This window comes from Symphodus melops (assembly GCF_947650265.1).
Source record: "Symphodus melops genome assembly, chromosome: 19".
NCBI classification, from domain to species: Eukaryota; Metazoa; Chordata; class Actinopteri; order Labriformes; family Labridae; genus Symphodus; species Symphodus melops.
The window spans coordinates 6,699,436-6,716,785 of NC_136709.1; the positions used below are offsets into that span (position 1 = coordinate 6,699,436).

General features: G+C 36.3%; 1 protein-coding gene across 1 annotated transcript; it reads right to left on the reverse strand.

The window, feature by feature from the left end:
• Window positions 1–2,186: 2,186 nt before the first annotated feature.
• On the reverse strand, window positions 2,187–15,962 carry LOC306840411 (calpain-9-like). The gene is made up of 22 exons (XM_079369670.1): window positions 15,867–15,962; window positions 14,549–14,803; window positions 14,014–14,083; window positions 13,706–13,824; window positions 13,069–13,202; window positions 12,793–12,967; window positions 12,430–12,504; window positions 12,257–12,342; window positions 12,000–12,074; window positions 11,034–11,194; window positions 10,415–10,581; window positions 10,134–10,145; window positions 9,808–10,016; window positions 8,744–8,789; window positions 8,575–8,643; window positions 7,399–7,456; window positions 7,219–7,280; window positions 6,954–7,022; window positions 6,691–6,769; window positions 5,543–5,659; window positions 4,244–4,296; window positions 2,187–4,023 (listed from the first exon to the last, which is right to left on the reverse strand). The coding sequence occupies exons 2-22, from the start codon at window positions 14,783–14,785 to the stop codon at window positions 3,997–3,999; spliced, it is 2,100 nt and encodes a 699-aa protein (XP_079225796.1). The 5' UTR covers window positions 14,786–14,803; window positions 15,867–15,962; the 3' UTR covers window positions 2,187–3,996.
• Between the last annotated feature and the right edge of the window lie 1,388 nt (window positions 15,963–17,350).

Genomic DNA, 17,350 nt, shown 5'->3' on the forward strand with positions numbered 1-17,350 from the left:
CAGCGCATTTGATGAATCACAGAAGAAGCATCAAAAGAAATTGAGATTAAAGCTGGAGGTTTTTGCATACAACCTAAAAAACATGCATCCTGTCAAGACTTTTTCAGAATTCAGGGAAAATCTCAAGCGAGTCCTTTAAATCTGAGATCTAAATGAGGTAGTAAAAATGCAGAAGGAATGTTTGAATTATTTTTTTCTCTGTGACTGTGAATTATTTTTAGTGATTTAAAAAAAATAAAAATATATATTTTTTTCCCCCTGTAATGAATGAACTTGCCTTGTCATAAGACATATAGTGCTCACAGAGAGAGAGAGACAATGTTTTCTGCATGCCCTATAGAAGTGTGTCCTTTTTAAGATGGACACCAACTAACTGAGGGTTGCTCCCACAGCTGTGGTGTGGTTCATTTTGTTTGGGATGAGGGAACATCTGATCAGACATGAATCTATTTTAAATACTGATTTCGACTACAAAATGAAACTTGCATTATCAATTTACCGAATGTAGTTTGATTGTATGTGTAACCCACATGAATATGGAGTTACTAAACCAACATATCTCAGTTAGAGGTGTAATCTCACGTTAGAACAGTGGGTGGCGCAACTACTCTGTATCTCTATGTTAGCCCGCACTCTCAAGGTCTCTTCCTTTTCGGGCTGAGACGTCGTCCTGAAAGGTCGCTCCGAACAAGCTTAAGACTTCCCGGAACTGATTTGTGTGTGTGAAAGTGAAGCTGAGGACCCACATCTGTCTTGTTGGTCCTCTCGTGAGTTCCGATTGTTTTTTTTTTTTTAAATTTTATCATGGACCTGGATTGGCTCATTCAGAATCTGAACCTTTTGCGGGTTCAGTGGCGAGCCAACCCAAGAGACAATTGACTGTGCACGGACCAGAACCCCGGTGTGGCCAGCCATGGGTCCGCCCTCAGAGGACATCAGGACCATCGACTCATTTCATTAATTCAGGAACCAGATAAGAACTAACACATTCAAACTACCCGGGTAGTGTTAGGAACATATAAACAGCGTGCACAGAATGCATGACATGCATTCCAAAAAGTCAAAGGAAAATTCATCTCCTTTCCCTTAAAGGAGAATTGCAGCAAAGGGAAAGCAAACTTGGACCTACTGTTTTTTCTTTGTTTTATTTATTTTAGTTCAGATCTTTTGGTACTTTGGAAGAGCTCTATTTTGTATGCTAATATCTTTTATGTTCATTCACTTGCATTGCCATATGTTTGTGGCAATAAAGGTGGTCACTGTTCACTTTCAAAAAAACACATTTTTCTCGTCTCAGGGCAAAATGAGGGCTGGACTCACAACCATTCAACACTACTACCATGTTTCTAATGATACACAGCTTCATGCAAATGGGTGAAGTATCCCTTTAATTCTGTTTATTTTAAGCCAATAGAAAAGCTATCACATTTGAGTGAGAAAGATATATATAGATGGAAAATTGTATAATTTGGCACTGAACAGTGTTAAATGGTAAATGGACTTGAGCTTGTATAGCGCTTCCGACTACTCAAAGCGCTTTTTACACCTACCCATCACACCTACCCATTCACACCCATTCACACTGATGGGCTGGTTATGTGGCCCATCCAGTATCTATCCATTCACGCCACATTCATACACCCCAGACGCAGCAGGGGGAGCAATTTGGGGTTAAGTGTCTTGCACAAGGACACATCGGACATGTTGCTCCGGGGATCGAACCCTTAACCTTCCGATTGAGGGGCGATGACTCTACCAACTGAGCCACAGCCGCCCACCTTTGTTACCGTGCCGTGTTACACCTTTTTCCACATTTTTTACATTTCTTCTACTCCTGCATTTTTGCCATGATGTGTTCACTTTATTTTTGTCTTTATAAATTATTTCAGTTCATCAATGAAATGTCTAGCAATGGCTCAGTCAGTAAGGACTTTGGTTGTGAACTAAAGGGTAGCCTTCTCAAATCCTTTCAATATTTTGGCATATATTTAGCATACAATTTGAGCATATATTTACTTTTACTTGAGTACATTTTTAAACTGGTACTTTTACTTGTACTTAGGTGACATGTTATCAAAGTAATACTACTTTTATAATACTACTAGAGTAGAATAGTTATGGGCTTTTTTCCACCTCTGCTAGCACTAACTTTGAAAGAAGCCACCCAGCATGCTTTCAAAGAAAAGCAGTGTTAAGCACAGTTTATTGAAACTTGATGAAGGAAAACCGACATGTCAGACAGCAAAGTGATTCTCTACATAAAGTCACCTCAATGTGGAAGACACTCATTTGTTGTTGGTTATTCAACCTACAGTCTGTTGTATGACATACACTATGATCTTTATTAGTGTTAGATCATTTTGTCAAAAGCATCTGGTATTGTCTCTCACCTTTAATAAAAAAAAAAGAAACAGCCAGAAACAGTGGAGCAGGTGTTGGAGAAAATATAAAAATCCCCATCAGCCAGTATAATGACAATGTTATATAAAGTAAAGGGAAAACCAAGGTGATAACCTTTTAAAAAACATTGCTTTGTCAACAAAGTTTCAAGGTCTAATTCCAAAACTCTGGAGAGTAGCATCCCGACAATCTATACAGGGTTTATTATTGTAAAATCTTAATTGTCTTGAACATATATACTTCTTCCACATTCCTTGCTATCCATGCAGTAGTTCTTGGAATACTTCAGTTTATTGACCAACCCCTGCATGGCTTAGGAATGCCAATCTCCACGTAACAATAAAAAGATAAACACTGTAACCCACATGAAAACGATGAAGCATCAGAAAGCCTACAATTTAAATTTGAAAAAGCACTGTCAGTTATATTTTTGAATAACTCTCCAATTGTTATTATACCCTTCAGTAACTAAGGATGTAACAACACATCATTAATGATTTCACAAAGTTTGTGTTTCCGGAGCTACTTTAAGGGCCTGATTTACTAAATGTTTGCGTGTACTAAAATGTGTGCAAACTTGATACCACAAGCAAAAAATGTGCTATCTGATTTACTAACAGCGTGTAGTGAGGATTGAGTCTTTCATATGAGCAAAACAACTCGTATTGTTCATTTAGTATGTTTGCCTTTATGAATATGCAACACGAAGTGTTTCTGCCTCAGCGTCCAAAATACTGGGAGGAGAAACTACAAAGAAGTTAAGTTAGTACACGCAATGTGATTTACCAAGCCAGGCAAAAATTGTGATTGTGACGGTGTCTGAATTTAACACCTTTGAAAGGAACGTGCAAATCCAAGAGCCCAGTGTTACGCACAACAGGCTGCAGTTAGGAGGAGACATACGCTCAATAAAATACGTGTTAACATGTTTAAATGACAGAAAAGTAAATGGTATGTATTTATTTTTTTTATCTTGCTAATAATAGTTTAAAAGAAACACCCTGATTAAATTATAACTGAACATTCACAGCCTCTGCATTCTAAAGAATTTCAAGCATTGACACTTGACATGTCCTATTTCCCTCTTCTCGCCAACATTACATTTTAAACAGGGCATTTCTTTTTCTCGGGTTGCCTGTCTCTGGTGCACTCCGGAGAGCTTCTCCAGAGGGCGCTCATCTCTTCACTCTACATCCCTCTCCCCTTCTGCTGCGCTGTGGTACTACCGCCTCCACAAGCTTTGCGCCTGACGTCATTCATGCAAATGTTCTTAGTAAATCACCCACAAAACGCCCACAAGCCAAGCAAACTTTTGCAATGAACACGCAATTTAGTACTCTTTAATTGAGATCTTAGTAAATCAGGCCCTAAGTGTTTAAAATAGCACTACACATTATGTTCTCCTTCCATTTGCACTCCATCTTTACTTTTCAGGGTTAAGGAAAGGTAAGATGACATGAAACAGAAGACACAGGTTTTGCTACATCCCTAACATTAGCATAGACAGAAATAATTGCATACACTTAAAATGTTTCTCCTGCAGCTAATTCTGTGTTCCAGGTTAAGAATATTGCAGATCATCTTCTGTGAGCCAGGTTAAGTGTACATCGAAAGGTACAGCCACTGAAAATATATAAGTCGATTATAAACATGCTGAAATATATCTGCAGCACTAGTTCAATTATTAATTAATTATTAACAGATGAGCCAAAATAAATGTAAAAGATCCCATTGAACAAACAAACAACTGATATTTTGCATTAGATTACAAATAGAAATGAGATACCCTCTCCCTTTTTTCGAAACAACAGATATATAGATTGCTCAGAAGAAGTTGTATTACCTCATTTTCACGGAGATTCAAGCTCATGCCATTTGACAGCTGGTTGAAGATTTCTTTTGAGAAGGACATCAATTAGTAAGGAAAAGATACAGGGATTTTTTTGTTAAATTAATAAATATAAATTGGATCTGACCACCAGATTAAAATTTCTTCCCAAATATTATTTTGTCACAACATTGTGAATGATTTGGTCCTTGTGCTTCAGTAACAAAACGTTTATCTGAAACAGTACATAGACAAAAAAATGTAATTAACCATTCAGGATTATAATATATTAAATATACTAATTACATATATTTCGTGCTTTAACATAATCAAATGTTTTCACCAACAGCAGCGTCCTGTTTGCATATAATAAATATTCAACCTCTTTCAGAACTTTAAAGGCAGAGTCTGTCATTTTCTCCAAATAGACTTTTTAAGATCTGAGTTAAAATTGTCTTCAGGTCCTGACAGAAATCAATAATTCATGTGGTCTGAAAAAGATTTGTCATCTGTAGCAGTTGTACGCCTGTAAAAACGTTGACCAATGTCTGCCACAAGGTACCAGTCTAATAAACGTGTCATGCCTCACTGCCTCCATGCTCGTTTTCTACCTACCATGCAAGCACAAGCACACACTCAAGCCATGAGCTGAGACCCACTTCTGGACCAATCGCACTTGTGCATGTAACTTAAGGCCGTTGTTTTTTGAGGGAGTACAGATGGTAGGGGGCGGTTGCAGTTGGAGCACTGAGGAAATGTTGCATTCCAAATAAAAATTACCAACCCTTACCAATTTTTTCATTGCAATTGCCGTTACTCTTTCAATTTATACATGATGCCAATGATATTTTTCAAGGGGAGAAAAAATCTACTAACTAATTCTGGAAGTTTTCTTTAATATACACGGCAAAATATATTTGGTGTATATTTGTATATTTACGGTTGAGTTACTAAATGACCTGGAGCATCCTGGTACAACCTTGCATGGATTTTGGGACTGATCATAACACATAATGTTCTGAACTAGATGAAAGTCAAGCTTTCACTCACCACATTTGCAGCTGCATACATATTGATTGTCTCAAAAAGTAAAGCAAGGGTTTATAACAGTATTCCTGTAGGTTTTTAAGTGTTTTTCCTCTTGAAATAGTGTGCGTATAGGTGTGAAGGTGAATGGGATTCTGTATAAGGGTGTTAGCACAAAGACCTTTTATGAACTTGGTCAGTTCACCTTCTGCATATGTGTTTAAAACATTGAAACACAAACTGAACATGATTTAGGGAAATTCAAAATTCAAAATGTACTTTACTTACGGTTCATACAGTCGAATCGCAGGACGAGACTGATGAAACTCTCCAGTGTAATGTGTCCAGAAACTGAGCCATAACGCAAAGCCATCAAGTTAAGCATCTCATCACTGAGCTTCTTTCCTAAGCAATGTAGGAGAAAAGATAAGATACAGTGTGATTTAATTGAGATTTTTCTTTGCACATGTCCTTTTTGATTTAGCTTCAGATGATTTTTTTTTTTTTTTTTTAATGACACACTTTAACTCTGTATTGCTCATTGGAACATAAGAATAGGACAATGTTGTGGTTAATATATTATATGTTATTATTGTAATTAATCTGATTAGTTTAAATATTTGTTGAACAATGTTGTAGTGCTGGATTTCCTGTTTCATTTTAGTCATACAATGTGTAACCTTTTCACTATAAAAGCAAAGGATTAAAATTATACAGAAATACATCAATAAATTATTTTTTAGGCTACAGACAAGATCAAGATCAAGTTGTGCTCGGTACAACTAGAAAGTACAGATAATGAATTCCAAGCCAATAGTACTAAACATTACTTGAATGTGTTTTGGCATGCCAGCAAAAAAAAAAAGTTTTTGCATACACCAGTAAAACGTAAACATTTGTATTTTCACAAGTGTATACTGCAGTAGCAAATTGTACTTTTGGAGTACAGGGACATTTCCCTTTAGGGTATATTTTGCCAGCTGTGAGAAGTCAAAAGAGATGAGCAAGTAGGAATGAATAGACCTCTCTGAATGCACGCAACATTGTATTACTTGGTTGGGTGAGTGTGTTTGGCAAGTTGCCATAACGTTTTTTTTTTATCATTATTATTTCATGTTATGTTTCTCATAATTTTTGGTTTGCCGTACTGGCACGGCAGCAGTTGGCAAAATATTACGCGATAGCACACCTCACTTTTTGGCATAATTCAGAATGGTAGATGAAGACAGGTGAATAAACATTAGAGTTACACTTATACATGTCTTGTACATGTCAGAGCCAAATGGTGCTTTTTTTCAACCACTATTTTCACAAATGGAAAGATTCTCATCCTAACCTGTTTTTTTTTCACAGGAGAGAAATCTTTTGAGGTTACATTTTTCTTCTTTCCAAACATAGTATGGAAAATCATAGCATGAACCAAATAAATGTTTGACCTGAAGCAGTAATTGCATTCCGGAGCTCATTCAGTGAGAGTGTTCCTGTTTGCGAAACATCCGTGAGAAAGAAAATGTCCTGGTTACAAAGAAGACAAAAAGACATGAGAAAGCACAGCAAGAATACACAAACCATGGCCATGAAAAAAACAAGATCAAAATCTTTCATTAGGTCGAACCCTCATCTGTCACTTTTAGTAAGTCATCCCTAAGTTTTGTTTTACTAAAACAGTTTTAACCTCCACCTCCTTGTTTTCTTTTACCTTGTATGTGGTGATCTTCTTCCACAAACGGACAAATTCCACACTGTTCAGTTTGCCAGTGATAGATGTCTGAAACCTATCATTAAGGTATTAAAGCAGTACATGTCGTATCATGAGACGTTCATGACCTTTAAATCATCCAGTGTGTTAAACCTACTAAAGGGCAGGCAGGTTCTGGCATGTGTACAACTTACATGTTATGTAACTTAATTACTGAGAAAAAAAATCCTCCTCATTACATTGAGAACACCAGATAAGAGGATACATCCATCAGAGCAACCATGCTGCGACATGCATCAATGCTGAAGCCTCCAGTTTTCAAGTCTCCTGAATAAGAAGACAAAAAACAATTAGTTTGGCCTGAACAAGTCAACATTATAGTTCAAATCAAGCTTGTTTTAAGCTCATGTTCTTATTTCTACTGTTTGAATTTTACAATCCAAACCTTTTACGATTTCCTGATTGAGAAGCATCTGGAGCTTTTCAGCGTCAATTTCTTCATACTGTTATAGAAAAAAGAACAAGTTTTTTTGGTATCTCTGTCGTAATATGAGTAAGTTAGCGTAGCTAAAAGACTTCCAATAGTAATTTTTAAAAAGCCTGATCCAAAAGATTACCCTGTAATCCCAAAGAAGATAATAAAAGCAACACCGAAAAAAAATCCCAAAAATATTTCAGTTCAATATATTGTACATCGCTCTGTATGTTTATGTATATATATATATATTTAAATTTCAATACTTTACTTTTTATCAACATTCTGTTTTCTTTGTGTAATTTTAGTAATGCTGCACTGTCGTTCATCATTTTGCGATATTGCGAAACTGTGTGTTTATTGCTATTATTGTTATTGCATGGCCTGCAGAAAAGTCCTTACATTTCACTGCACATTTGTATGAGCACGTGACAAATAAAAATCTTGAATCTTGAATCTTGAATTTGCTGCTCTGTGTGCCTTTGAATTGCCCCCTGGGGATAAATAACGTTTTTTTCAATTGGATTTAATTGAACTGATAACGTAAATGTGAGCTACAGCAGCAGTTTCCCAAGATAAGCAGAATGACTGAAAGTGTTCAATTTAAATACCATTTGCCTACCATCACCTCTAAAGTTCACCTGTTTAGTGTTATTAATACAAAAAGAAATTGTTAGATACAGAAGTCCCCCCCCCGAAGAATTACCGCTTGGAAACTCTGACAAACCCTCAGTAGCCTGAGTTCAAATCCAATATGGCAGCTACATGCATCACCAGGGATGTTTAAGTTATAAATGTTGTGTTTATGAGCAGTTTAATCGTCTGATTGTGTAATGTAATCAATTGTCTCTGTGGAGGTATTTTCTTGTTATTTTCAGCCAGAAACTTACACGTCATGTGTTGCTGACGTCTGATATTAGCTAACAACAAAAAAAGGACTCCCGGAGGTGTCCTTGTAGCTTGTCAGACATGCAACTGGAATGCAGTTAACTCAGGTGTGACATCATTCCCAGTTCCAAGATCTGAATTCCAAAGTAAATGGAATACACTGTTCAACCTCCTGAAGTCTACAAAGGTGGAGCCCTTAGCAGAACACACATCATAAGTATGCATTAATATGTTGCACTATTCCTTAAAGGCAATTACCTTGTCAGAGTATTGACGGAACAATTTTCTCTTATTTTCTTCATCTGGTTCTTTGTTTGGTGTCATGGGCTGCAAAAAAATGGAGTGCTTTCAGATGAAAGAATGGATATACTGCACCATTCTAGTTAGAAATATGAACACTGATAATATGCTTCAATACATTACACACCTCTTCCACTTCCATATGTTCATGGTTGTGGCCACTTGAGCTTTCACTGAGAATAAAAGATATATGACATTAATATATAACCCTGCCCAATATTTAAACATTTGAACCCTATAAATGCAACATGCAATATCCACATTGAACAGCATTGTATATACTAGTAACTGTAAATATTGTTTTTATGTTCAATATTTAAGTCATTTGTGCTTATTATTCCACCTGGTACTTATTGCTTATTTTAGTATTTCTATTCGATTTTATTTTACAGTCTAAATTATTTCTATACTTCTGTACTGTGTTTTTGAGCAAAGGTAACAACCGAATTTCCCCCGGGGATTAATAAAGTATTTCTGATTCTGATGACTTGTAGTCGTATTCAATTTGTCAACAATATTTATTTAATAAATATGACAATATGATCGTATTGGGATTTAAAAAGGAAAAAAATATGATGCATTAATACATTTAACCCAGTATTAACAAGGAATGTGACATTAAGCCATCTTAACGTTTTAACTTATTCCTTCCTTCTCTTTTCTCCAATTTTACCCTTTCATTGCCTTGGTGGTAAGGGGGTTTCTCCAATAGAACCACTGCACTCAACTTGCTACAAATAAAATTAAGGGTGGGACTTGACTAAAAAAATCAATCTAATTAAATTAGGGCTTTCTAATTAATTAATTGAAATTAATCGCATTTTCAGTGAATCCCAATATTTGCCCTAAAAAGCACCCTTTACCATATTTGGAATGCTGCAGTCAGTCTGAGGGGAGCTTATGCTTGCAACAATGAGCCAATGGGCTTGGATCAGTGATGTCTTTGTCTTGTGATGTAAGTACCGGTAGACACATTTTCAACAAGGGGAGCTAGGGGCTGAGCGTTTCATGTGGCTATTGCTACTGCTAAGGGGTGGAGAAGCTGCGTTTTCGCGGACTTTGGATTTTTGCACATAGATGTGCCTAAACATGCACAAGACTCCTGGAAAAAAAAATAAAGAGCATCCTCTTTAAAAAAAACAACAAAAAAAACAAACAAGGCGCTCTTAAAGGTTGGTTAGAGTCACTTACTTGACATGGGTCTCCGCCTTGGAGAGAATGGTCAGGATGAAGGATGCTGTCTCATTGGGAGTGAAGGTAGATGGCACAATCAGGTATTCACCAGGCTCTAGACTTATCATCTCCATCACCTCACGTGCATTCATGTAGCTCTTCGTTTGAGCGACAGCTTTGTTTCTTTTGAAGAAGGAGGCTGGGAACTTCCCCTTAAATGTCTCATACTATAAAATCATGAAAACAAACAAAAGACGATATATATCAATAACAGAAAATCAATTTCCATAGCTACACGAAGGGAATATACAGTTCCTGAGGATAGTGTAAAAAATGCTACTTACTTCTTTGGTCAGCTTTGAAGAAGAAAAATGGAGGGGTGTGTGGGGGGGTGGGGGGGTGGATGACACAGATAAAAATTAACTTTAATTTATATGTCAAAATAAACATCTATAAAGTGCAAATAAAATTAATGCGTTTTAATAATTTGTAAAAGGGCTTAATTAAATATTTGATTTGTTTTAGTTTAAAAAATCATCTTACTGTTTCTTATGTAAAATAAATTATTTTTAAGCAGAATTATTAAGAAATCATAATTAAAAAACTTGAAGATGTTTTTTTTAACCTCAAATATAGAGAATCCAATGTGGAGATTTTGCACCAGGCGTCTATTTCTCTTGTCAGGCTTTTGCATGAGAGACACAAGCATGCTGTTTTCTCCTTGTTTGGCAGAACACTCGCTGAGTAACTTATCAACTTTGACCCGATACTGTGGATTAGTCCAGAAGCTCTCTAAAAGGCACAAAGGGTTGCAAATGTGAAAAGCAATATTTAAACCAACAATCCATTTTTATCTATTTCTGTTTTCTCTTGTCAGAATATACAATACTGTTCACATTTTTAATTGATAGAAAAGAGTTGAAGGAGAGGTGAAGAGAGAGAAAGAGTAGATATGCAGGTGTTGTACTAATGGATATTCATGACTCATATCTGGTTAGACATTGTGAGACTTTAAAACTCTTGGAATATACTGTAGAAAAAAAGAGGGAGCAATGTTAATTGTATTTGGGACGGATGGCTTTTTTATAAAGATATTTCAGAGAGTTATTTTTTCCTTGAATGAAGCTGTTATTACTCAAATTATAATTATTTGTTAAATATGCAACTATCTTTACAATTTCAATTTTCAGCAGTCAACAGATAGAACTACAAATATTTTGAAGATTTAGAAATCCTGACAGTACCAAGATTATTCATGCATCCTCCAGCAGTAGTTCCTGCAACCCATCTGCCATCGTAGTAAGAGGTTTTCCAGTGGCATGAAGAGGTTCCATCCAGGAAGTCAGGACAAAGGCAGCAGATGTCAAGATCTTTGTAAAACCTACAGAAGTCTGTCAGGGCCATCCTGTCAACATTTATTGTATATTTAGACAACTGTTTTTTAACTTGAGATGTTTTGATCCATCAACCAATTTTCATAGATTTAATACATAGGTAATACATATATAACTGTTATCAGGTGTTTCTGTAATAATAACCAAAATAATTTCAAATTACAAACAAATGGATAAATCCATCCACACTATAAATGACTCTACTGTCTCTTATTGTCAATGATCAACCAATTTCTCCATGTAGCTTCCTCAGTTTGCCTCACATCTATTCCAAATACATTAAATCATTAAATGCATGACAAAAATATTAGCGGATACTTTTGTATTGTATATTTATATTTTAAAGAGGGTTTTAAATGAAGGAGGTATTCAACCTGTTTAAAGAAGTAGAAGAAGAAGAAGCTGTATTTATTGATCCACCAAGGGTAAATTCTGTTTTACACTCTGTTGAACAAACAGGATCCTATGGACATGCACTGATGGTGAGATGTCTGTCACAGTGAGCACTTCTAAGTGCCTTGCTCAAGGTCACCTCGGCATTGCTCAGGAAGTGGACAGGTTCCAGACCAATTTCCAGGCTTGCTCCGCTCATTGACTTGAACCCTCCAATTCCCAACCCAAGTCCCTGGAGAGTGAGCCACCCCACTGAGATACTGCTAAGTGGAGTTCACATTTGGTCATTTTTGTAAGCTCTAAAAGTGCATTTTTACTGATATGTTACAGAAATTTTTCAATTAAACGTTGCTATCCCTTTTTCATTTGTAAGTAAATAGTAAAAAATTGTAATGACATATTAATTACTAATGATATTCTTACCAAAACTCCCCATCATCAGCCACAGACAGGCACAGCTCACGGTCCTCAGGACTAACGGTTTGCCATAAAGGGGACCTTAAGAATTTGTGAGTCAGTGAATGACGAGAAACGGCAAATGTGTTACATAATGAGACATGTTACATAGGCTAAAATAAGTTTTATATAAAGTAAATTTAGTACTATGCATCCTTTATAAGACAATGAAGTTGTTTTTTTGCATTGTTTTCACAATCATAAACCATTGTTGTGGTTCTCACTTGTCGCTCCAGTCTCCTTTCCACTCCCCTTGACCCCAGGGATTCCATAAACGCATCAGGTTTACGAGCATACCTTGGCTTATCACCTGATCATCAATATTCCGAGTTAATATTCACTGAATTTATTGTGTTATATATACAGTATGTTGCAATGAAAACATGCAATTCTTCACCTGTTTCACTCCAGTGACAGTGTAGGCATGGCCTTGGACCAATCCATTTGGTAGCACAGTGTTTTCAGATGTCTCCTAAAAGATTTAGATGGAATAAAAAAAGTCCACTGAACTATAGTAAGTAATTAATCCTTGGTAAATTAACATGTTGAAACTTCTCCAGCTTTTATTTACACGTAAGAACAGAGAGACTGACATTTGTGATTTGATTTTCCTGATTTATTTAAAAACATGATTTTTTTAAATAACATGAGTTGCACCCTGCAAAAAAAGGACAAAACTAAGCTGAATCTTATTTTTTTAATAAAAAATAAGATTCAGCTAGTTTTGTCCCTTTTTTTGGATAAATCCATCCTAACTTACCCCCTGGGGTGTACCACAACCCATCAGTGATTTAGATTGGCCAGCTCTGCACAGCAGTTCCCACAGATTGGGGGGTGGGTCTGTCAGCTGAACACTTATGTGAACACCACCAGTGAAGTCCACCATCGCCTCAGCAGGAGTTCCAGCATTCATGTCAGCGTAGGAACCACAAACTCTATCACAAGAAGTTGTATATTTTACATGAATATAAAAAATGTGCTAGTAAGTTTTCAAACATTGCATACCATGTGTGAGAAACAAAATACTGTTCCATACTTTGCATAGGCTTTCTCCAGTAAAGCAGGCCAGAACTCAGTTGGGTCCGTGGAGTGAACGAAGATTAGTCTGCCATCAATTGTTGGTAGCTTGTCATCAATGACAACGTCCACCCATCTTCCAAATCTCCAGAACTGTAGTCATTAGCAAGAAGATGATAAGATGAAGATGAGAAGAAGATGAGCGCTACTGCAGGTCATTCATCCCATCTGCAGTCAGACTGTTTAACAACATCACCGCCACATGACATGACTCTGTACTATAATCATCTTATCATTAATGTTACACACTGTGTTTTAATTCCTGTCTTTCCACGTGCGAAAGTGTAGATAGTGTTTATGCCTTGTATTATTTAGGTCTTTGTATTTTTTATCCCCTTTATTTAATTAATGTAAACTTGCTCATAGCCATTTTTTTTTTGCTATTGATGCTGTTTATATTCCCTGTTTTTACTGTTTTTTGGAGCTGTTGTGACACCCAAATTTCCCCCATTGGGGGATCAATAAAGATTATCCTTATCCGTATCCTTATAACAACAGTGTTACATGTATATCTAACTAAGAGATTGTGTGTAGAATTCATCAGAATGATTTGCTGACTTCTATAAAAATTCAATTGGCAATAACTGCTGGTTTACCCGAAAGTGGAACAGGCCGCAGTAGTCCTCTTCAAAGCTTTGTTGAAGAGGAACAACTTGCTCAAAGATATACTTCTGGAATGTAAGTGCTCCAATAGATGCAAGAAACCAACAGTTCCCTGGTCGAAAAAAAACAAAACGTGTTTTTTTTGGTGAGAAACTTGTACTAAGGAAGATTATTGTGTTACAAAGAAATTACAAACTATTTATAATACTATTAGAGGCCATATGGCAAAACATATATCCCTAATGATTCTGTGCTGTCTTCTGTGCAACTATTATCATTACCAATGAAGGACATTTCTTACCAACCAAGCCTTGACCAAAGTCAAACCTGGAAATTCCATCAACAGTAAAATATGGATTGGGAACAAGTTTCTAAAACACAAAAACACAAGACAGAAATAGTTAAAGATATTACTTAAAGTACAGTAATAAAAATTAATCCTGTCCTTTTTTTATTATAACATTTAATCAAAACTGTAAGTATGCTTATACTTGGTTGGTTTTGTAACTGGGAATCGGCACCATACTATGCAACAACTACAAGATAGTCGTAGAGTTGAGTTAAAAATGTTTAATATTTTGCACCCAAAATATACCAACAGCATTTGCCTTTTATTTGCATAATCAGCAACGAGGCAAAAAGGACTTGATGTGAGTTTTTGAATTGTTTTCAACATGTATATTTCAATAAACATAATGCTGGTATAACCACAGAGATGATTTCCAACTTAATAAATGCAGTTTTCTGCTGGTTTAGGATTACTAAAACAAAAGTGAAACATGAACTTAAAGTAATATTGGAAAACAGCTAAAAGTCTGGCCACAAAAACCACTTACCCCTGGTCTCAGCCACACTACTCGGGCCATGTCAGTAGAGCTCAGGAGCCCCTCACCAATTGAGTTTCTATCAGGGGGGAACATGTCATCAACATATCGTACACGCCGGATGAGACAGTACTGTTTTAGCTGCTGGAAGTTCTGGTTGAGAAACTGCTCTGGGTTGACGACAGTCCCATAACCGTCTTTCTTGCGACGTGCATTGATGATGTTTGTACACACACCTGGTGGAGGCATTACTGTGCTGTTTCAGCTCTGTTCAGAAAAGGAGCAGACAATAATGTGAGAAAAACCAGCATGTACACATTTCATAATTAACCAGGAACTCTGCTCATAATATGTTGCAGCTTTACTAGAGTTCAAATAACTACAAAAAATATATATAATTTGTGTTGAGTTTTGTTCTTCTCATTCATTTTGCATAAAACACAAGGTCTTTTGGTCTTGCCATTCCTGAAAAAGGCTGTGTTCTAATTATTGGTAGAGTGCATCAACTTAATTTTTCAGCCCATAAGGTGTCTGCTCAGTTTCCCATGGAATCAGTGCCAACACAGGTTGGGTTTTTCTAAGAAGTGAACTCCGGGGCTTGCCTGGACAAGCTAGTCATAAAGACAAAACCCTACCCCAAGACTTAAAGGGGTAGTCAAGGGTGTCAAACAACACATATTATGTTTCTTGCATTTAACACTGAGGCTTTTATAAATTAAGTGTTTGTTTTTCTTATTCGTAAATCAGATGAATAAAGCAATGGCAATCACACACACACCCCTACAAGTTTAATCTCTATGCATGCAGTAAATCAGGGTCATGAAAAGATTGCAGTAAAAATAGTTTCCAGGGTCTCATACACCCCCTAGGCCCCCTCCTCCCTAGAGTCCATATTCCTTTAAAAATGTAGCATTTATCCTTATTTAACCATGTTTCTAGTCCTGAAACCTGAAAGACTTTGTAGGCCAGTTAGAATAAATGAACTGATCAAGCTCACTTGCCCATTTCCAACCTGTTGGTTTGTCACAATTACTGGTCTTATATCTGGAAAAAGTGCCTTTCAAAATGGCTATGTTAGGGGTGCCTTTAAACTTTTCAGATTAAAAATACAGACCATTCAGGCTCAGAATAGAAACGCAGAAGGAAGACATACTGGCGTTGTTGTCAGAGAAGCTATCAACATAGCAAGTTTCCTTAATGTCTGATTATATAGTATGGCAATTTAAGGACTGAATTCAGTAGATGTTTTACATTTTGTTCTTGAAATGTAAATAAAAGTAAAGATTAATTGATTGATAATGTGAATGGCAAATAAAGAGTATAATCTTACCTATGAAGCCAGAAACAGAAGTCTATAATAATGGGTTGAGCCCACTTCTTTTTATAATGCTTGCATGCCCCTCAGGCTATTACTGTCATCAGAAGATGTTCCTTTATGAACCTGTGTCAAAGGTAACATGAGATTTTTTGTTCTCTCACCCTGAGAAATATGAAGCAAGGCGGGGACATGTTACATAAGAACAGCATGAGTTCAGGACCTGCTCAAGACATACAGTAGGCGATAAAGGCGGGGGCGTTGGGTGTCAAGTCCTGAAGGGGTGGTGCCTTAAACCCTGAATGCTTTGAACTTGTTTTCTTGTTCCACTGCTCCACTGTGCCTTCTCTCTCAGTCAACATTACTCACTGCTGATGCAGTCATTTTTACAACATCAGAAGGAAAATTAAATTGCACAAACCGGCTTTAAATACTGTATTGAAGACAGGGTATGGAGCTAGAACAGTCTCATAATGAATAAATGCACACAGAGATAAACAAATGCACGAAAAAGGACTCATTTAATGTATTTGGGAGTTATATGACTCAATACACAAATGCATTTTCAATGCACATGAATGTGTTTCAATCCATATATAAATTAAAAAAAAACCCATATAAAAATAAGATTTGTAAACATATTTGTGATGATTCATAAATGTACAAATCAAAAATACGTTTTTGGAAGTTGTTACATTAATTTTATTTTGTATTTATATATGGATTGAAACACATTTGTGTGTGCATTGACAATACATTTGTGTATTGAGTCATATTTATATACAACTCTCAAATACATTTGTGAGTCCTTTATCTCTGTGTGCATTTATTCATTATGAGACTGTTCTGGCTCCATATTGAGAGGCTTGATTGGTTAATAAAAAAACAACTTTCATCCGACATTGGTCAAAGTTTTTATAGCTGCTACAGATTTTCTTCATTCCTTCTTCAGACCACAGAAGAGCTTAATTACTGTCAGGACATAAATACGATTTAAACCAAAAACTGTGTAATGAATATGGGATAAAGGTTCATATAATGTGACATGCCTGGGGACATGGTTGTAGGCTTTGTCATCTCACAGAAAGTATCTTCCTGTAGGTCCCCTCCTGGAACTCGAGGTTACTTTTCGACAGTATAAAAATGTGCTTGAAAGAAGAATTTGTGACACTCAGTTGTCTGGAAATATTTTTTTGTGAGGGGTTTTATGTTTCTTTTTGTCAGCCCTGTCATTGACCTTTAAAGTGTCACAAATCATATGTGACACAATGCTATTGCTATGTGCATTTAAAGAACACAAAGATTTAAGCCCAACCTTCTTCCTCAGGTGCTGCACTTGAAACATTGTATTCCTTCAATGCACATAGCAAATAAATATGTAACCTGCGACCAATTGTTCCGCTATCCCTCTTAACTGACAACAGGAAGCTGTTAGAATTTTGCCCCCTGTATAGTCAAATCCCTTTTCAGAATGTTTTTGGGAGCCAAAATGTTGCAAG

Bases quoted from the DNA above. Each gene is read 5' to 3' on its own strand.
- LOC306840411 (XM_079369670.1), bottom strand. From the start codon at position 14,785: ATGCCTCCACCAGGTGTGTGTACAAACATCATCAATGCACGTCGCAAG. The intron at 12,505-12,792 runs GTAAGTTAGGAT...TAAATCTTTTAG, and splicing joins GTTGTGGTACACCCCAGGGG to GAGACATCTGAAAACACTGT. The intron at 7,457-8,574 runs GTAATTGCCTTT...TTTCTATAACAG, and splicing joins TCCGTCAATACTCTGACAAG to TATGAAGAAATTGACGCTGA.